This window comes from Hyaena hyaena, unplaced genomic scaffold (assembly GCF_003009895.1).
Source record: "Hyaena hyaena isolate Hyena2069 unplaced genomic scaffold, ASM300989v1 scaffold_465, whole genome shotgun sequence".
Classification (NCBI taxonomy): Eukaryota; Metazoa; Chordata; class Mammalia; order Carnivora; family Hyaenidae; genus Hyaena; species Hyaena hyaena.
The window spans coordinates 918092-940286 of record NW_024081097.1 but is presented as its reverse complement, the minus strand read 5'-3'; the positions used below and the strand labels follow the sequence as shown (position 1 = coordinate 940286).

The 22195-nt window shown below is 36.3% G+C and overlaps 1 protein-coding gene across 1 annotated transcript in view; it reads left to right on the top strand.

The window, feature by feature from the left end:
• LOC120246320 (beta-galactosidase-1-like protein 2) overlaps positions 1-22195 on the top strand; it is a 50035-nt gene that overhangs the window by 4204 nt on the left and 23636 nt on the right. Inside the window, 4 exon segments of the mRNA XM_039253783.1 lie at positions 11034-11102; positions 13629-13723; positions 14898-15007; positions 18032-18124. Of these exon segments, the coding sequence (XP_039109714.1) occupies positions 11034-11102; positions 13629-13723; positions 14898-15007; positions 18032-18124 (367 nt within the window).

The window sequence follows — 22195 nt, the reverse complement described above, 5'->3', positions numbered from 1 at the left end:
GTTATTTATTTATTTATTTATTTATTTTAGTGTTTCAATGAAAAAAAGGCTTTAATTTTTAGAGTACGTAGTTTTAGGTTTATAACAAAATTGAGAGGAAGGCACAGAGATTTCCCATATAACACCAGCCCACCCACCCCTGCTAGAGCCTCTGTCACTATCAACGTCCCCTATCAGGGTGGTGTATAAGTTATAGTCAATGGATCTGTATTGACATACCATTTATCACCTCAAGTCCGTAGTTTACATTACAGTTCATTCTTGGTGTAATATATTGCTTGGGTTAGGACAAGTGTATAATGACACATATCCACCATTAATAGTATCATAGGAAATAGTTTCAATTCAATGTCCTAAAAATCCTTTGTGCTCCTTCCCTCTCTGCTCACTCCTGGCCACCAATGATTTTTTTTTTTTTTTTTTACTGTGTCCATGGTTTTGCGTTTTCCAGAATGTCACATAATTGGAATCATACACTATGTGACCTTTTCAGATTGGCTTCTTTCATTTAATAATATGCATTTAATCTTTCCTCTATGTATTTTCACAGTTTGACAGTTTACTTAAAAATGTTTTTTAAAAATATTTATTTTTATTTTTGAGAGAGTGAGACAGAGTGAGAGCAAGAGAGGGCTAGCGAGAGGAAGACACAGAATCTGAAGCAGGCTCCAGGCTCTGAGCTGTGAGTACAGAACCCGACACAGGGCTTGTGACCTGAACTGAAGTCGGATGCTCAAGCGACTGAGCCACCCAAGCCCCAGGCTAGTTTACTTTTTTCAGTGCTGAATGGTTTTCCATTGTATGAATGCGCCATGTTTACTTATCTGTTTACCTACTGAAGGACATCTTGGTTGCTTCTAAGTTTGGGCAATTATAGGTGATATACACATCTGTGTGCAGGGTTTAGTGTGACCATGTTTTCAACTCATTTGGGTACATACTGAAGGTTATATGGTAAGAATGTGTTTAGTTTTGTAGGAAACTGCCAAACTATCTTCCAAAGCGGCTGTATCATTTTGCATTCCTACTAGCAATGAATGACATTCCTATTGCCTCACAGCCTTGTCAGCATTTGCTGTGGTCCGTATTCTAGGATTTGGACATTCTAATAGGTATGTAGTGGTATCTCATTCTTGTTTTAATTTGCAATACCCTAATGACATATCATGTTGAGCATCTTTTCATATGCTCATTTGTCATTTGTATAGGTTTTTGAGCTGTCTGTTCAGATATTTTGCCTATTTTAAATTATATTACTATTATTGTTGAATTTTAAGAGTTTTTGTATATTTTGGATCATGGTCCTTTATGAGATACACCTTTTATAAGGGTTTCTCCCAGTTTGTGGCTTGTCGTCTCATTTTCTTGATAGTGTCTTTTGCAGGGCATATCTTTTTAATTTTAATGAAGTTCAACTTAATTATGTCATGCAATGTGCCTTTAGTGTTGTATCTAAAAAGTCATTGCCAAACCCAAGATTATCTAGATTTTCTATGTTATCTTTTAGAAGGTTTGTAGTTTTACACTTTACCTTTATAAGTCTCTGATCCATTTTGAGTTCATTTTTGTGAACGGTATAAAGTCTATGCCTATATCATTGTTTTTGTGCATGTTGCTCCAGCACCATTTAAAAAAAATTTTTTTTTTCATTACTGTATAGCTTTTGTTCCTTTGTCAAAGATAAGTGGACTATATTTGCATGGGCCTATTTCTAGTCTCACTATACTATTTCCTTGATCTATTTGTCTTTTTTCTTTTTTACTCAGTGCTGCATTGTCTTGATTATTGTAGCTTCATGGTGAGTTTTAAACTTGGATAGTGTTGTCAATTGTTCATTGCTGTTAAATAAGAAAATGATTGACTTTTGTATATTCACCTTGTTTTCTGAAGCCCTGCTATTGATTGCTTAGTAGTTCCAAGAGATTTTTTTGGTCAATTCTTTTGAATTTTCTTTTTCTTTTTTTCATCTTTTGTAATTTTATTTATTTTTTTATTATTTTTTTTTACAAATAGTTTATTGTCAAGTTAGTTTCCACATAACACTCAGTGCTCATCCCCACAAGTGTCCTCCTCCATGCCCATCCCCCCCTCCCCCCCACATCCATCAGTCCTCAGTTTTTGTCAGCATTCAAGAGTCGCTCGTGGTTTGCCTCTCCCTTTCCCCCACCATTTCCACCCTTCTTCTCCCCCTTGTTCCTCAGTTAAGTTCCTCCTAATCCTCCTATACGTGCAAACATATGATATTTGTCCTTCTCTGCCTGACTTATTTCGCTCAGCATAACACCCTCAATTTCCATCCATTTTGCTACACTTGGCCAGATTTCATTTTTTCTCATTGCCTTGTTGTATTCCATTGTATAGATAAACCACATCTTCTTGATCCATTCGTCTGTTGATGGACACTTATGCTCTTTCCATGTTTTGGCTATTGTTGAGAGTGCTGCTATGAACTCTTTTGAATTTTCTAATAGACAAATAATATCATCAGGGAACAAAGAAAATTCTATATTTTTCTTCCCTTTATATCTTTTATTTCATTTCTTGTCATATTGCATTAACTAGGCTTTCTAGTACAATGTTGAAAAGAGTGGCAAGAAGGGACAACTTGCCTTGTCCCTAATCTTAGCAGGGAAGCTTCTGGTGTTAGCTGTAAGTTTTCTATAGATGTTTTTGTTAAGTCGAGGCAGTTTTCTCTTCCTAGTTTCTGAGAATTTTTGTCATGATTGGGAGCTCACATGGTTTTTATGCACCTACTGATAAAATTGTGAGTTTATTTTTCCTCTTTAGGCTGTTGATATATTTTATTAATAATTATTCTATTCAGGTCTTCAATTGACTGGATGCATCCTATCTCATTGGGGAAGGCAGTTTATGTTACTAAGTATGCCAGTTCAAATGTTAATCTCATCCAGAAACACTCTGAACTACTGTTTGACCTAGTGCCAGGACACCTGATTGCCCAGTCAAGTCGATGTAAAGAATTAACCATTACATCATCTGTCTCTCACTCTAGCTTTTGGGGCAGCAGTTTTCCTTGTGACTTCACTTCTCTGATGGGTAAGAAGAGTTGTTGCTTTTTAACAACTTTCAGCCTTTCAGCTTTATTCTTGTTGTGAATATGGGAGAGACAGCTTCCATGCTTTTTATTTCTTAGACCAGAAATTGGAAGTCTTAATGATGCCTTCTGTTAAGGAAAAACTTGCTCACTTTTTCTTGTTTTCCTCATTAGGAGGTTTGGCCCAAACTACCTACTACTTTGCTGGTAGTAAATATTCTTGATTCTTTTTTTCCACCTTCCTCTTGATTTTAGTTTTATTTTAAAGTAATATTTGATTAAAATTTAACATAGAGTATATAAGAGTTTAGCTCAATAAATTTTGATGAAGTGAACATACTATAACCAACCCCCAAAACCCTGTAGTACACCAACATCTCAGAATCTCTCCCATTCCCTGTACAGTCATTGCTTCCCTTGAAAAGATTACTACTAATTATTTTAACACATAGATTACCTTGGCCTGTTTTTGAACTTTGCATAAATGGAATCAGACAATATGTACTCTGTTTTGTCTGATACCTTTTGTTCAAGATTTTGTTTATATTCATCCTTATTACCAGATACTTTAGCTTGTTCATTCTCATTACTGTATGGAATTCTGTTGGTAATCATACCAAAATATATTCGTTTTGTGGATAGATACTTAGGATTTTTTTGGTTTCAGCCATTAGAAATAGTGGGGCTGTGAACAATCTTGTACTTTCCTTTTGGTGAAAATATGTAAACATTTCTATTGGATATACATCTAGGAATGAATATGATGGACAGTGAGGTAGGTGTATGTTTAGTTTTAGTAAGTAATGTCAACTAGTCTTCCACAGATTCCAAAGACTTTCTGAAGTCAGTAGCATTCTGTAAATACACATTGTTTTGCAATCATTTCCACTATCAATATTCAAAACTTTTTCATTATCCTGTACTATTCTATTAAAAAATAACTCCCCATTCTTTTCTCCTTTCATTTCCTGATAACCACTCTTCTTTCTTTGTGAATTTGTCTTTTTTAGGTACCTCATATACATAGAATCATATAATATTTGTCCTTTTATGTCTGGGCTTATTTCACTTAGCATAATGTGCAAGATTCACTTATGTTGTAGCCTGTATCAGATTTCATTCCTTTCTAAGGTTGAATAGTATTCCATTTTATGTATATACTATATTTTGTTTATCCATTCATTCATCCATTAGGCACTTGGGTTGTTTCTGTCTTTGGGCTACTGTGAACAATGCTGCTATGAACATTGGTGTATAAATATATATTTGCATTCCTGATTTCAGTTCTTTTGTATATGTACCCAGAAGTGAAATTGCTGGCTCAAATTGTAATGCTTGTGTTTTTTACAGGAGCTGCACTGTTTTACATTCCTTCTAGCAAAGCACAAGCATTCCATCCTAATGATGTGGAATGGTATCTCATTGTGATTTGGGTTTGCATTTCCCTAATGATTAGTGGTACTGAGCATCTCTTCATGTATTTATTGGCCATTTATATATCTTTTTTTTTGAAGAAATATCTATTTAAATACTTATCCTTTGCCCAGAAACTGGGTAGTTTCTTTTTTTTTTATTGTTGATTTGCAGGAATTCTTCATGTATTCTGGATATTAATACCTCATTGGATATGTGATTGCAAATATCTTCTATTCTGAATTATGCTTTGTTGAAAGTGTCCTTTGATGCACAAAAATTTTAATATTTTATGAATTTCAATTTGTCTATTTTTCCTTTTCTTGCTGCACCTTTGTTGTCCTATCCAAGAAATTATTGCTATATCCAATGTCATGAAGCTTTCCCTCAACATCTTTTTCTAAGAGTTTTATAGTTTTTAGTTCCTAGAATATGAGCTTCATGAGAGCAGCATTTTTCTTCTCTGTTTTGATGATCTTTTGTGCTTATAATAGTACCTGGAACATAGTAAGTGCTCAAAAATTTCTGAATGACTTCTATTTTTTTTCAGGTTTTTTTTTTTTGTTTTTTTTTTTAGTGTTTATCATCTCGAGACACAGAGAGACAAGGCATATCATGGGAGGAGCAGAGAGAGGGAGATACAGAATCTGAAGCAGGCTCCAGGCTCTGAGCTGTCCGCACAGAGCCCGATGTGGGGCTTGCACTCACAAACCATGAGATCATGACCTTAGCCAAAGTCGGACGATCAACTGACTGAGCCACCCAGGTGCCCCTATTTTTTTTTCAGTTTTTAATATTGATTTCATAAAATGAATTTACTTTGATTTGACATGGATTACACAGCATGGAATCTTAGAATTTTATTCTTATAATTGAGAAAATAATTTACTAAAAACATCATTTTGATGATAGTGTTGGTACAGGACTTGTATCTTTAGAGTTATTGCAGTTTTCATCTATATTTTCTAATTTATTTAAATTTTATACTTTTATTCAAGTAGCTAATTTCTATTTTTCAACAAAATTTTCCATCGACTAGAGAGTTCCACATTTATTTGTATATAATTTTGGCATTATATTCTATAAGCTATTTTAATATCCTTTACCATATTGGTTCTATTTCTTTTTAATTTCCAATTTCCCATGCAGTTATTTTCCTGCTTTTTAATGTTCTACTTAATTAATTAATTAATTAATTAATTTTGAGAGAGAGAGCACATGCATGAGCAGGGAAGGGGCAGAGAGAAAGGGAGAGAGAGAAAATTCCAAGCAGGCTCCCCTCTGTTAGCCTGGAGCTCAGTGTGGGCTCAAACCCACAAATAGTGAGATCATGACCTGAATTGAAATCAAGAGTTAGATGTTCAATTGACTGAGCCACCCAGGTGCCCCTCCTGTTTTTAAAATCTTGTTTTTTGTTTTTGTTTTGCTGAGGTATAATTGACCAATTGTAACTGATTTATTAAAACATTTGTTTTGCATAGCGTAGTGAACTTTATAATGTCTAGCCTTTGGTGAGGGGACATTACACTCCCCACTTTTGGAAGAGACCTTAGGTTGTCTGACACTTTGGTACAGAAAGAATTTGGTCCAATATCTTGCTGGCTTAGGACACTGAGAGGCACATGAAATTGGTGGCTCAGACTCCTGTGGCCTGGGGTGGAGCAGGAGGTGGACAAGGAAGTGATTTATGACAGAACTTGGATGTGGGCTCAAGTTCTTGTTCATAGAGGCAGTTGGTCTTGGGTGGATGCTGGGGCAGCTGAAGGCACCTTTAGTGCTCAGGATGGGTAAATGCTACTGTGGTTGTTCTCATCTGCCCAGTCTGCCAGCTCATTGCTTTGGAACCACAGCTGGATATCTCCCAGGGTCTCTTACACAGAGTTTCTGCTGTGGATGACACTCTTGCAGATGTGGACAATAAAGTCTCCACAGTGGTGCCAGGGCCTCAGCTCATTGCATGGACCATGTTGGGGCCTTCCCAGACCATAGCCTTGCAGCCATGACCACTGTGGGGCCCGAGCTCCTATAGCTGTTGAAGGGTAGGTAGGAGGTCTTTCCCTGCAAGTTGTAGGCCATGCTAATGCTCAGCAAGGATGCTGTCTGGCACCTATAGCATCTTCATCCCCAGCCTGAAGCCCTTCCTCTCAAATTATAGGATCCTTTCCCTGATGTGTTATCTCTGCACCTCATCTGGCTTCGCTGTGACCAGAGTCCATTCTCAGATCCAGGAGGACCCTCCTGAACGAGTAGGCTCAGGGTAGGCAGGTAGGCCACACCTGCCACGCAGTTGCCCCACAGTAGGATGCCCCTGAAAAAGCCACCTGGGCTTTCTGGCCACTGGCTGAACACTGACAGCAGCATTCCTTCCCCTCCCCCAAAGAGAGCAACCGTAATATATTTAAAATATACCATGTGATGATTTGATATATGTATACATTGTGAAAGGATTCCAACCTATAATCCAGTTAGTTAATACATTCATCACCTCACATATTTATCTTTGTTTGTTTGTTTTGATGAGAACACTTAAGTCCTACTTCCTTAATAAGTTTCAGTTATATAATACAGTATTATCAACTATAGTTACATTACACATTAGATCCACAGATTTTATTCATCTTATGATGAAAATTTGTACCCTTTTACCAATCTTTTCCCGTTTTCCCACCCTTTAGGCCCTGGAAGCCACCATTGTATTCTGTTTCTTTGAGTTCATTTTTAAAAATTTTACTCTTAAGATTCCACATATAAGTGATACCATATGGTATTTGTCTTTTGCTGTCTGGTTTACTTCACTTAGCATAATGCCCTCCAAGTTCATTTATGTTGTCATAAATAAAGGATTTCCTTCTTTTTTTTAAACTAAAAATTAGTACTCTGTGTGTGTGTGTGTTTGTGTGAGTGAGTCACATTTTCTCAATCGATTTATTTGCCATTGGACACTTAGGTTGTTTCCATACTTTGATTATTGTGAATAATGTTGGTATAAGCATGAGAGTACAGATATTTCTTTGAGATAATGATTTCATTTCCTTTGAATGTATACCCAGAAATAGGATTGCTGCATCATATGATAGTTCTATTTTTAATTTCTGGTGTAAAGTCCATACTGTTTTCCATAGTGGCTGGACCAATTTGTATTTCCACCAACAGTGCCACAAGTATTCCTTTTTCTCCATATCCTTACCAACCTTTGTGATATATTGTCTTTTTGATATTAGACACCCTAACGGCTGTGAGGTGATACCTCATTGTGGTTTTGATATGCATTTTTCTGATGATTAGGGATGTTGCATACCCTTTCATGTACCTGTTGTATTCTTCTCTGGAAAAAATGTTTATAGAGGTTCTTTGCCTATTTTCAAATTGGGTTGTCTTTTGCTATTGAGCTGTATGATTTCCTTATAAGTTTTGGATGTTAACCCCTAATTAGATTTTCAAATTTCATTAGATTTTCAGGTTTGCACATATTTTCTCCCATTCAGTCAAGATTACATTTTCATTTTGTTGCTGGTTTCCCTGGTGTGCAGAAGCCTTTTAGTCTGGAGTAGTCCCACTTATTTATTTTTACTTTTGTAGTCTTTGTTTTTGGTGTCATATTAGAAAAATCATTGCCAAGGCTGACGTCAAGGACTTTACTCTTGTTTTTTACTAGGACTTCTATGGTTTCACATCTTAACATTTATGTCTTTAATCCGTTTTGAGTTGATTTTTGTGTGGTGTAAGATAGAGAGTTAGTTCATTGATTTGCATATGGCTATCTAGCTTTCCTAACACCCTTTATTGCAGAGATTATCCTTCCCCTATTATATATTCTTAACTCTTTTGTCATAAGTTAATTGACCATATGGGCATGGGCTTATTTCTGGGCTCTCTATACTGTTCCATTGACCTCTGTGTCTGTTTTTATGCCAATTCTACAGTGTTTTGATACTGTAATATAGTTTGACATCAGGAATTGTGATGCCTCTTGCTTTGTTCTTCTTTTTCAAGATTACTTTAGCTATTCAGTCTTTGTAGTTTCATACAAGTTTTAGGATTTTTTTTATTTCTGTGAAAAATGCCATTGTAATGTTGATAGAGATTGAATTGAATCTGTAAATTGCTTTGGGTGGCATGGGCATTTTAACAATATTAATTCTTCCAATCCCAGAACATGGAATATCTTTCCATTTATGTTGTTTAATTTCTACATGCTTGTGAATTTTCCAGTTTTTTTCTTATAACTGATTTCCAGTTTCATACCATTGTGGTCAGAAAAGATGCTTGATATGATTTCGTTCTTAAATTTATTTAGACTTGTTTCTTGGCTTCACATATGATCTATTGTGGAGAATGTTCCATGTATATTTGACAAGAATGTGTGTTCTGCTGCTGTTTGATGGAATGCTCTATATATGCCTAATAGGCTCATCTGGTCTAATGTGTAGTTCAATTACAGTATTTCTGTATTGGTTTTATATATGGATGATCCATCCATTGTTGAAAGTGTGGTATGGAATTAAATTATTATTTTTTTTTTTTTAATTTTTTTTAATGTTTTATTTATTTCTAGGAGAGAGACAGCATGAGTAGGGGAGGGTCAGAGAGAGAGGGAGTCACAGACTCTGAAACAGGCTCCAGGCTCTGAGCTGGCAGTCAGCACAGAGCCCGACGCGGGGCTCGAACCCACGAACCGCGAGATCATGACCTAAGCGAAAGTCGGAAGCTTAACCAACTAAGCCACCCAGGCGCCCCTGGAATTAAATTATTTTTTAAGGATTCTGGATTTCTTTTTAAAGTTTTTACATAAAGTTCTGTATCTAAATTCTTAAATTCCTGATTTGCTTCCTTTTTTTCTTGCACACATAAAGCTCTTACTATAAAATCTTACAATGGTATGCTTCCATTTCACTTTCCTCAACCTTTGTGCTGTACTGTGTCATGTGCTTTGTTTTTTTTACAAGATTCATAATATATTCTTATAAAATTTTATATTAATTTTTTAAATTCATAATATATTGTTATTTTTGTTTGAATATCTATTTATATTTGAAAGAAATTTATAGTGATAAAATACCTTTTTTACTTATCCATATATTTGCCATTTTTGGTGCTCTTCATTCCTTTTTATAGATTACAATTTCCACATGGTATTTCCTTCTGCAGAAGAACTTCCCTTGAAATTTCTTACAGTACAAGTATGTTGGTAGTGAATTCCTTTAGCTTTTGTTTTTTTGAAAAGTTGATTTTTTTTTCATCTTCTATTTTGAGGGATAAATTCACTGAGTATAGAAGTCTAGGTTGACATGGTTTACTTTTGTTTTGTTTTTTAAGTACTTCAAAAAAATGTTTCTTCATTGTCTCCTGACTTGCACTTTATCTGATGACAAATTCGTTGTATTTCTCATCTTTGTTTTCCTCCTTTGGCTGCTTTTAAAATTTTCTCTCTTCTTTTGGTTTTCAGCAATTTGATTCTGATGTACTATGGTGTATATCTACCTAAAAATTCTACTTGTGGTCCACTGAAATTCTAAGAACTGTAGGTTTATAGTTTTCATCAAATTTTGTAAAATTGTGGCTCTATTTTTGCTTCCCCCTCCCCTTTTTCCCCCAGACTCCAATTCCTTGTCTGTTAGACTTCTTGGTAAGAAACCGCATATTCCTGATGCTGTGTTAATCTTTATTTTTAGTCTTTTTTTTTTTCTATTTTCCATTTTGTATAGTTTCTTTTGTTCTGATCATTTATTCTGTTGTATCTACTCTGCTGTTTGTCTCAGCCAGTATTTTTCATTTCTTGTGGTTGATAGTATCAGAGTATTTTTTTTATTTCACATACTATATTTGTAAAATTTAGAAGTGCCACATGGGTCTTTTTTATATCTTCCATTTTTTTCCTCATCATGGTTATGCATTCCTTTTACCTATTAAAGATATGGTAAATACTTGTTATACCTTTTTGGTATTTTTTTCTGCTAGTTTCATTCTATATGTCACTGCTATATTTGTTTCTCTTCTTGATTTTTTTTTTCTGGTTTGCATCACATTTTTCTGCTTGTTTGTTTGTTTGTTTTTGCATGCTTAATAATTTTCTTAATGGATCCTGGATCCTGGATATTATGAATCTTGTATTATTGTTCCTTGCTGGATTTTATTTTATTCATTTAAAGAAAACTCTATACTCCAGTTCTATAAGCTTTTAAGCTCCTTCTGGTTTCTGTTTTATGGCTAATGGTTTTCCTTTTTTGCTATTATAGGTATGGATTTACATTTTTTATATGTTTGCATTAGCATTTAAAAATAAGAAATTTGTGGTTGCACCCCAGAGGACATTACATACAAATCTATTTTACCTGAAGTTCAGAATCAAGGAACAACTTTGACTGCTTGGATCTGCAGTGGCATTTGAAGGAGGAAATTTTGAAGTTAATACAAAGTGCATTCACACACAGAGGCTTGGCTACTGAAATCTTCAATTTCCTTCACTGTAGAGATAGCTCAGCTGTTATATTAAAACTGGAAGAGTCAATATGGAATAAAGGCAAGTAGGTAAAAGATTTTTATATTTCTCTTTTTTCCATTGCAGGCATATTCCCTGGAACTTTCACGAGCCAAGAAAGGGCTGGTTTTATTTTACTGCAAACCTGGATTTCATGTATGTCTTAATGTGGAGGTTTCCTGTTTCTGTGGCTTGAAGATAAGGGTTTGACTTTATGGGATCAGAGGAACAAAAGCACCTTACTTTCTGTTGGGGGAATCATCAGGAAGCTCTGATAATTTTGTTCCCTGGATTGAAACCCTGTTGATCAGTGAATCTGTTAACTTGCAGTGGAGCCCAGACCTTAGTATCTGTGGTACATTTTACTTACTTTGTTTTACTGTTGTGGTTTAGAGGGTCCACATCTTGAGTGCTGCATTTTTAATCTATCCTGAGGAACCTGCTTTCTCAGTTATCAGAGGAAATTTCTGGGCTATAGTTTACAGTGTTTCTAAGATATGACACAGCAGTGTACAGTCTCCAACTTAAAATGGTTGAACTTATGATGTTTTGACTTTATGATGGTATGAAAGTGATACGCATTTAGTAGAAACTGTACTTCAAATTTTGAATATTGATCTTTTCCCAGGCTAGCAATATGTTGTACTATATACTTTTATGATGCTGGATAGCAGTAGCTAGCTAAACTTCCCAGTCGGCCTTGCAGTCATGAGGGTAAACAGCTGATCTGCTTACAACCATTTTGTACCCATACGACCATTCTATTTTTCATTTTCAGTATAGCATTCAATAAATTATGTGAGATATTCAATACTTTATTATAAAATAGGTTTTCTGTTAGATGATTTTGCCCAGCTGTAGGCTAAAGGAAGTGTTCTGAGCACATTTTAGAGTAGGTTAAGCTAAGCTATAATGTTCAGTCCATTAGGCGTATTAATGCATTTTTGACTTACAATATGTTTAATGATGGGTTTATTGGGATGTAACCCCATATTAAGTTCAGAAGATTTATAATTGTTAAAACATATGTTAGCTATCTGCTATAGTTCAGATATTGTCTTTGGTGCAGGAGATAGACAGATAATACACTTTGTGCTATCAAGACTAAAGATTCAATGTAGGGAAGGAGACAAATAATATACTAAGAACATACAACCCAAACTAGGAAAACAGATCAGGGAAGAGAACAGTGAGATTATAGCTGAAATAAATTAAAATGCTGAGCAGGAGTTTGCTAGAGGGTGCTGAATGGCATTTTAGGAAGAGGGTCTAACAAAGGCAAAGTCAGAGATGTGAGAACATTTTACATTAATTAAGGTGATGTTAGTAACAACTAAATCTTAACATCTTTGTCAGTAAGAGTTAATTTTCATTTAAGTAAAATCTAAAGTCACTATTCCTGGTAAGCATTATGTCTCTCTTCCAAAAATAATTGAGATATTCAGTCTTGTGTCTTCACCTTCTTCATCACATAGCTTCCAGGCTGCTACTCTTGTCTGCATCAAGCCAGCAAGTGGAAGAAAGAGCATGGAGAATCTTTTTAGGAAATTAGAATGCATCCCTCCTGTTCATTCTGTTGGTTTGAGGTCAATACCTCAGTGCATGGGAGTCTCAGAAATATAGTTGAGCTGTGTGCCCAGGAGGAAAAGGGAATGGCTTTGGTAATTAACTGATTATATTTTCTGGAAACTGCAAATACTGTGTCTGGTTGTCCTACTAGTTTAAGTAGAAAAACTGCCAAAAAACAAAGCTGGAGAGATAGTAGACCACATCTTGCCTTTATATTTACCATGCTGCAGAATTTGGAAACATTTATGAAGGCATTGGGAGTTATTTGAAGAATTTTAATTTGGGAAGTTTATGCATTTAGAAAGATTGTGCCAGGAGCCTTTTAAAGAGACAGAATAATATCATGGGTGATATTTCATTTCTGGCAGCTCTCTGCCTGATTGTACTTTTAGCTCAAAATGGGACCGTTAGGAAGTTCTTACTTGTTTGAACTTTTATTTTCATATCTGTGAAATGGAGATATTGATACCTATCTCACAGAATCGTCAGATAAAATAATAGTCCTAAAGAATTGAGCTGTATGCCAAATAGTGATACAAGGTAAAAACTGACTCCTACTTTTGTTGTTGATGATTATGGACATGACTGGAGAAGCACTAGAAGAAGCTAAGAAGAAGGAAGGAAAGCAGTCAGAAAACCATTGTAATAATGCATGTGTGAAATGATGAGTTCTTTAACAAATGTAGTAGCACTGATATTAAGAGGAGTTTCATGTTTGAAAACATTAAGCAGTAACAAATGATTTGGTGACTAAAAGTAGGAGATGAGGAAGAAGGTGGAGCAGGATTTGTAAGAGTCTGCCTTAGTTGGTTTTCTTGCATGGTGTTGGCAGATACATGGAGAGGAGTAGGTTCAGGGGGAAAGGGTGGTGTCTGGCTTAGGATTTCTGGACTTTCACTTCCTGTCCTGATTTCTAGTACTTTGAATGAGTCCCTTTCTTACGAAGTGTAGGGCTCCATGTCCCTTTGGTTCATGTCACCTACAATGACTCTTGTAGACTAGGCTGGGAGTTCCTCCCATTCTGACATCAAGAAGAGACCTCATAGAGCTAAATAGAAGTGATTCCAGGCCTGATACTGAATAATAAATTATCTTCATTGCTTCACTTCCCAGGACTTTTATATCCATGGCTTCGGAGGTGGGGCTGTGGGTCATTCTGTGTCCAGGCCCCTATATCGGTAGCGACTTAGACCTTGGCAGCTTGCCCAGGTAAGTTGTAGTCTGAGGCCCTGGGCCATGACTCCATTTGGGGGCCCTAGCACATTCAAATGAAACTTAGAGTAAGGGGTTTTGCTGGTTTTCAGTGTACATTTTTAAACTACACTATTCTTTTCCAGTTAATGACATAGAAAATGAACTTTGATATATTGGGATTTATATAGTATGTATTTGTTTTATATAAATCTTCATCTCATTTCTACAGTGTAAATAAGATAGAGTACTTTTTTTATTTTAATAAAATCTAATGGCTACCACTTAAGCAGTACCTTTTTAAGTTCTAGTTTTTGTGATGGCTGTACAAATAGCAATAAATTGGGTTGATTATCTCTTTGTGGAGAGAGGTTTTCCCTTTGTTAGCATCCAATTGTTTTTTAATTGTGGTAAAATACATATAACATAAAATTTACTATTTGGAAGGATGCAGCTTTGTGGCAATTAAGTACATGAAAATGTTGAACAACCATCACCACTTTCTAGTTCTAGACTTTTTTGTCCCCCAGGAAGGGTATATATCTCATATAAATGGAATTATACAATATGTGGCCTTTTTGTAACTGGCTTCTTTGCCTAGCATAATGTTTTCAAGGTTCATCCATGTTGTAGCATGAACAGGTCTTCATTCCTTTTTATGGCCTAATAATATTCCATCAAAGAGCATTTTTTAAACACTTTGAAACAGCTTTATAAAAATCTCACTCCAGACTAGGGGTTGGTAAACCTTTTATGTAAAGGGTAAGATAATAAATATTTTCAGCTTTAAGGGCCACATACGCTGTCCGTTGTGACTATTCAATCCTGGTGTTATAGCAGGAACACAACTGTGACAGTAAGTAAACAAATGAGTGTGGTGTGTTTCAATAAAACTTTATTTACAGAAACAGATAATGGTTCTAATTTGTCCTGTGGACTGCAGCTTGACAACTCTGGTCTGGATCATTTCATCATTATACAGCTCTGATGTGTATTTTTGAGGAAAGAGGTGGTGGTGGCTAAGGTGCTGAGCTATTTGTAACTGGAACATAGATTGGTTTTTCTTAAAGATGGATTAAGATCTCATAATATATTGTTCCAGTGTCACTCTCCATGTTTTCCAGCCTCATGCTTGAACATTTCTTACTGGTATTTCCTATCTCAAGAATGATTCCCACTGGTTTAATCCTTGCTGGTTACTCCAGGATCCAAAAATGAAGCTGAGAACAACTTACAAGGGCTTCACTAAAGCAGTGAATCAGTATTTTAATGAGCTTATTCCCAAGATAGTACCACTCCAGGTAAAACCTAAATCTCCATTTCTGTGACCAAGAGAAGTAATTGCCTGAATTGATTTGCTGGGTAGGGCTAGCCTATTTTCTATCATGCAGAGACCGGAAGTGAATATAGCAGCTCCTTCTAATTCCTTATTAGAAATATTAGTTTTTTTTTTTTATCCTGCTTTTATGCATATTTCCTATCTACTGCCCAACCAGAAGCCTTTTCCCTGGCAGTACACTTGAAACTGCACTCTGTATATATTTTTTTCTCTTCCTCTTTATATCTTTTGCCCTCAGTCACCATAAATAGGAAATTAATGATAGGCTTCAAAATGTCTTAATTTAGGGGCGCCTGGGTGGCTCAGTCAATTAACCATCTGACTTTCGCTCAGGTCATGATCTCACGGTTCGTGGGTTCGAGCCCCGCTTCTGGCTCTGTATTTCCCTCTCTCTCTGACCCTCCCCTGTTCATGCTCTCTCTCTCTCTCTCTCTCTCAGAAATAAAATTTTTTTTAAAAGTCTTAATTTAACTGATAAAGATAGCCACTTGTCAGTCCTTCACACATCATAGATTAGATGGGTTACCTTAGGTCAGTGATTTTGTAGAAGTTGTAATTTATTTGCTTTTTAATATCCCTTTACCAAAATAAAACCATGGTTCTATACATACTCATCGTTTAGTGCTACTATTTTTCTAAAATGTTTGGAAAATATAAAAAGGACTATATACTAGGTGGAAAATGAACAGGAGGAAGGAACAAAAGTATAACATCTACTAGGTATCAAGCTTTCTGTGAGGCAATCAACATTTACCTAGCAGATTTTATTCTCATGGTAATCATTTGAAGGAGATAGTATTATAGTTTGAATGGAGGCAATAGCAAACGTGTACATGGCTAGGGGAGGGCTTCACAGAGTGTGAATTTGAATTTAATATGGACAGAATTGGTTTCTAACATTGGAAGTATCTCATAGTTAATCAGACTCAAGGAAACCGACCACTACATGACTGAAGAGTGTGAATCAGTCAGCCGTTTGGGAAGAGTAGAGATAGTTGTTTACAATGATTAGAGCCATTCTGTACAGTATGGTAGCCATAGTCACATGTGGCTACTTAAACTTGATTAAAATTAAATTAAAAGTTTATTTCCTCATTTACACAGACACATTTTTAGTGTTCAGTAGCCGTGTGTGGATGGTTGCTACCATATTAGATAGTACAAATACAGAGCATTTTCATCATCAGAAAGTTCTGCGGGACATCACTGAATTAGAATACTCAGCTCACCCCAAATCAGACTTCTCAGTTTTGAAACTCCTGGAAAACAAAATTAGTAATCAGAATCTTGCTTAGTGAACACAAAATCAGGGCCTGAGGAGGTTGGGAGGTCTTTGAAAACATATTTTCATAGCCAGAGCATTTGCACCTGAGTAGCCTTCTTTTAGAACTTTTAGTTGTATGAATCCAGCTCAGGGTCTATTGCTAATCTCAGGTACTGTCAACTTCTGGATCTTCCCTCTTTCCTTATATATTCTTTAATCTGTGAGATTCATAATTGGATGGATGGTAAAGGGGAAGACAAAAGCGGATTTTGAAAATGGTTTCAACGTTTGTCAGCAGAGGATAAGATTTAAAGGTTTGAGAAACATTCTTTTGGGCTTTGTGTCCTCTTTGTTTCCCCACTATCAGGATACAATAAAGTCATTTATTCCTTAATTGCAAAAAAATCTCCCATTTCAACTCTTTACACCCAGCTGTTTGTGGGCCATGATGATCACAAGTTTTAAAGAGCAAACACTTCAGTGGCACTTATACATAGTCCTGGGCACTGCCTAGATTCTACTTGCATGGTTTGTATGACTTCTTAGAAGTCAACACTATTTCTGTTTCTGCATGGAGGAGTACTTCATGGTTGCCCATGTATTTCCAAGAGTAGGTTAAGGAGATGCAGATGTTAGCAGGATGAAGCTTGACTAGGGTGTGGCCGGTGCAAGATATGGAGAGGAAATTAATTGGCTTGACTGGAGAGGGCTATAAAGATAAAGGATGACTGAGCATGTTATCATCAAAAACAGGAGTCAGTAGGGATGGGAAATGTGAAGATGTTTGTAAGGGGGCACAATTAGGAGAGTGGAAGGGGATGTGATCCAGCACAGAGTTAGGTTTAATAGAGAACCATGAGAAACACAACATTTAAGAGGTTAGTAGGGCAAGGGGAGCTCACAAAAGAGACTGAAGAGTAGTGACCAGAAGGCCGGCCAGCAACTGGGAGAGAGCAATAGGAGAGCACAGAAGAGAGGGTTTCAAGAAGGAGAAGGTAGCCAAGATGTCAAATATTGCTGAGAATGATAGTAAATTAGGATTAAAATGTATTGTTTGAATTTAGCAAAGAGAAGGTAATGTTAATGGAAAGGGAGAATGGAAAGAGTGGAAGTGAGTAAAAGAGTAAATGAAAGGATACAAAGTCAAGAGTGAATGTAGAAATATTTCAGGCTTTGTTCATGAAGGTGAAAAGGGCAAAATAGTGGGAACTGAAAGGGGAAGTGGTCCAGGCAAGTTATTTTAAATGGAGGACTATGAGTCAAGTTAATAATGATGCGGAGGGTTTAGTGAAGGAAATGAAGATACAGAAGACGTAAGAGTACTCCAGAAAAAGCAAAGTTCCTGAGAAGTGGGAAGGAGTTGAGACAACCCTTAGATAAGATGAGAGACACTTGAATCATTACTTAGTGCTAAGGTTGAAAGGATGGAACTGGAAGTTTGAAGCATCACGCTTATAATGCATTGAATTAGGAGAGAAAGGGATGGAAGTCTGTTAACAGGGCGTATTAGAAAAGAATTCTAAGAGCAATTAACATCGTAGAGGTGACTACTGACTTTGGAATGAGAGAAATTGCCTGAACTATAGTGTAGCTTGGAGTTGAGTTTAGGAATAGGTTATTTTTATGACTCTCTAATTATGTGGGTGCAACAGCAAATTGAGAAAATCCAGCCTTTCCCCACCAGTAGCTTCACTTGCAAACTCTTGTCTCCTTGACCCTCAGTACGGAAAAGGAGGCCCCATCATTGCTGTGCAGGTTGAAAATGAATATGGTTCATATCATCAGGATAAAAGATACATGACATATATTAAAAAGGTAGGTGCTCCTTTAATTTTCCTCCATATTTACATACTTCTTTTCTTACTTTGTTAGTTTATCGAGAAAATATATCCTGAGTAGCTATAGTTTGCATGATATGAAGATGAATAAGGTCCAGTATAATTTTTCCATGCATTTATATCCTAGAGAGGGGACAAGAAACTGCCTCCACAACTCATGAGTGATGTTAAAATATTTTTCTTTTCTGTGAACATCACAGCTGTCTTTTGGTTAGTGTTTGTATAATACATACTTTTCTATCCTTTTACTTTCAGTTATTCTGGGTATGTTTAAGATATAGCACAATATAATTAGAATTCATTTTTGTTAATTCATTATGAAAATTCTTATCTTTTAAATGAGATATTTGGCTTGTTTACATTTAATGTAATTAATGACAGTCGCATTTAAATCTACCATCCTGTTACTTTCTTTCTATTTGTCCTACCTGTTCTATGTTGCTTCTTCTCTTCTTTTTTTCTTCTTCTTTTGGATTGACTGAGTATTTTTTATTATTCCACTTTCTTCTCGATTAGCTTGTTAAAAATTTCTCACTTTTCTTTTCATACTGGTCATCGTGACTATGGTATTCATCCTAGAATTATTAACATCTAATATAAATTAGTATGTTTGCCAATTCCAAGGCAAAGTAAGCACCTGAGAACACTTTAATTTCATTTCTTTCCTTAGTACTATTATTATTTCTCTTAATTGTATACATATTTTGTACCCACAGATATTATTATTTTTATTATTATATGGAGTCATTTAGATTTACTCACATAATTTACTTTTTGTGTCCTTCCTCTCCTCTTTGCATCTCTGAACTTTATCTCTTACATTTCCTCTGCCTAAAGAATATCTATTTGTATTTTCTTTATGGAAGATATGCTGTTAACAAATTCTCTTACTTTTTGTTTCTTTTAAAATGTGCTTAGTGCACCCTCATTTTGAAGGATATTTTTACTGTATATAGAATTCTAGATTGGCAATTTCTTTTCTTTGATGATTCCCTGGTGTACATTGTTTCTATTAAAAAGTAAAGTATTGATAAAATTATTGTTACTTTGAAGCTAAAATGTTTTTTTCTTCCGACTTCCTTTAAGATTTATTTTTTGGTTAGGTGTGGTTTTCTTTCTATTTTTATTCTACTTATATTTGTTTTCACTCTTCAGTATGTGGCTTGAAGTCTTTAATCAGTTTTGGAAAATCTTCAGCAATTGTCAACTCCATTTTCTCTCTCCTCTCCTTTGGGACTTCATTATACACAATTATATATTTTCATCATATCCCACACAGCTATTTTGTTCTTTTTGGATAGTTTTTTCTTTTTTTTTTTTTTTTAATGTTTTATTTATTTCTAGGAGAGAGAGAGAGAGAGACAGCGTGAGCAGGGGAGGGTCAGAGAGAGAGGGAGTCACAGACTGAAACAGGCTCCAGGTTCTGAGCTGGCAGTCAGCACAGAGCCCGACGCGGGGCTCGAACCCACAAACCGCGAGATCATGACCTAAGCGAAAGTCGGACGCTTAACCGACTAAGCCACCCAGGCGCCCCTGGATAGTTTTTTTCTAAGATATCTTGTAATTTATTAATTTTCTCTTCAGCTCTGCCTACTTTGATATTAAACTTAGTTCTTAATTTCAAAGATAGTGATTTTTTTTAGTTCTAGAATTTTCATTTGATTCTTCTCTATAGTTTGCTTTATTTGCAAAAATTTTCCATTTTTAAAAATTTCTGTGAACAAATTAATTATAGTTATTTCAAAATCTATGCTTAAGGGACCTAATATCTAATTTCCTATGTATTTGTTCTGTTGTCTTTTTGGCTCACGGTTTAAGTAAAATAATATCTTGTGGTACATCTAATTTTTCAATCCAATTTATTTATGAAAACATGACTGCAATCATTTGAAGCTATTGGTAATCTTTCAGATGGAATTACTTTTGCTTCCAGAAGGTAATTGAAATGATTTGGAGCTGAGCTTCAACTCTTAGGAGAGCAAATCTAATTCTTATTGAACTTCTCTCCTAGGGGATAGCCCTTGGGTCCCAGCTTGAATCCTAGTATTGTCATGGCCCCTCTTCCACGTTGGCAGTCTATTAACTACAATTTCTTTCCCCACATCTCATAAATTGGTGGGAAATCTGCTCAGGTTTTCAACCTTTCAGCTGATGCTTTGGAAATCAGACAGCGTCTCAAGGAAAAAGCCGTAGGACATGCTAGCTTCACCTCTGTAAGCTCCCTGACTTTCTGGAAACTTGACTCCTCAAGTCTTGCCTAGATATATATCTAATATCTTCAAACAAGTTAAAAAATTTTGTCCAGTTTCATCCAGATGGCCAACAGACACATGAAACGATGCTCAGCATCCCTCCTCATCAGGGAAATACAAATCAAAACCACACTGAGATACCACCTCACGCCAGGCAGAGTGGCTAAAATGAACAAATCAGAGAACTCTAGATGCTGGCGAGGATGTGGAGAAATGGGCAGCCTCCTACACTGTTGGTGGGAATGTAAACTGGTACAGCCCCTCTGGAAAACAGTGTGGAGGTTCCTCAAAAAGTTAACAGTAGAACTCCCCTATGACCCAGCAACATCACTGCTACGAATTTATCTAAGGGATACAGGAGTGCTGATGCATATGGGCACATGTACCCCAATGTTCATAGCAGCACTCTCAACAATAGCTAAAACATGGAAAGAGTTTGTGTCCATCAACGGACGAATGGATCAAGAAGATGTGGTTTATCTATACCATGGAATACTACATGGCAATGAGAAAGAATGAAATCTGGCCATGTGTAGCAACAGGGATAGACCTTGAGGGTGTTATGCTGAGAGAAATAAGTCAGGAAGAGAAGGACAAATACCATATGTTTGCACGTACAGGAGGATTAGGAGGAACTTAACGGAGGACCAAGGGGGAGAAGAAGGGGGAAAATAGTCGGTGAGAGGGAGAGAGGCAAACCATGAGAGACTCTTGAATGCTGAAAACAAACTGAGGACTGATGGGTGGGGGGGAGGGGGGAGATGGGCATGGAGGAGGGCACTTGTTGGGATGAGCACTGGGTGTTATATGGAAACCAACTTGACAATAAACTATTTGTAAAAAAAATTTTTTTGTCCAGTTTATCTAGTTGTTATTTTTTTAAAATGTTTTATTTATTTCTGAGAGATAGACAGCATGAGCAGGGCAGAGTCAGAGAGAGAGGGAGACACAGAATCCGAAGCAGGCTCCAGGCTCTAAGCTGGCTGTCAGCACAGAGTCCAATGTGGGGCTCGAACCCACGATTCGTGAGACCTTGACTTAAGCCAAAGTCGGACACTTAACTGACTGAGCCACCCAGGTGCCCCCAGTTTATCTAGTTGTTATTAGCAGATTGGTTATTCTGAAACAAACCATCCCTAGAAGTGGAGTCTGTTGCTGTCCCTGTGATTAGTGGTCCATGAATCCTGGTTAACACCTTTTTCATTACCAAGAGTTCTAGTTTAAATGAGAAGTTATGTGGTTACCTACCAATAATCCATATTTCTCACTGGAGTGAGAACCTTGAAATGCTACATCTAACAAGATCTATGGTAGTAAAAAGTTGACTATAATTAATATATGACATGCTGTCTCCTCTCACTCATTCTGTTCATCTCTCAGCCTTCCCTGTTTTTCAGAAGAGTTTGGTAGAAGCAAACCATCTTCTCAGAGCCAACAAGTAGCCTTCGGATAATTGCAGGAATAGTTTCACCTTCAGGATATTGTGATCCACAGGCCCAGGAAGGCATAGTTTTGGCTTTTATCAGCTTTTATGGCCATAGTCTCAGTATTTTACCTTTCAAATAGGTAAGTTTATTAGCCTCTTTTCCCTCTTTTTGATTTATAATCTCCTAGATATATTTCTAGTTAAAGTAGAGATATTAAAATCTCACACAGCAACAAGTGTGACCAAAGATCAACAAAACCAGAATTTACCTGAGTTTTCCATTGACCAAAGGAAAACCAGCGTGTGTGTGTGTGTGTGTGTGTGTGTGTGTGTGTGTGTGTTCCCTAATCTGTCCTGTGAGTTGGGCCCA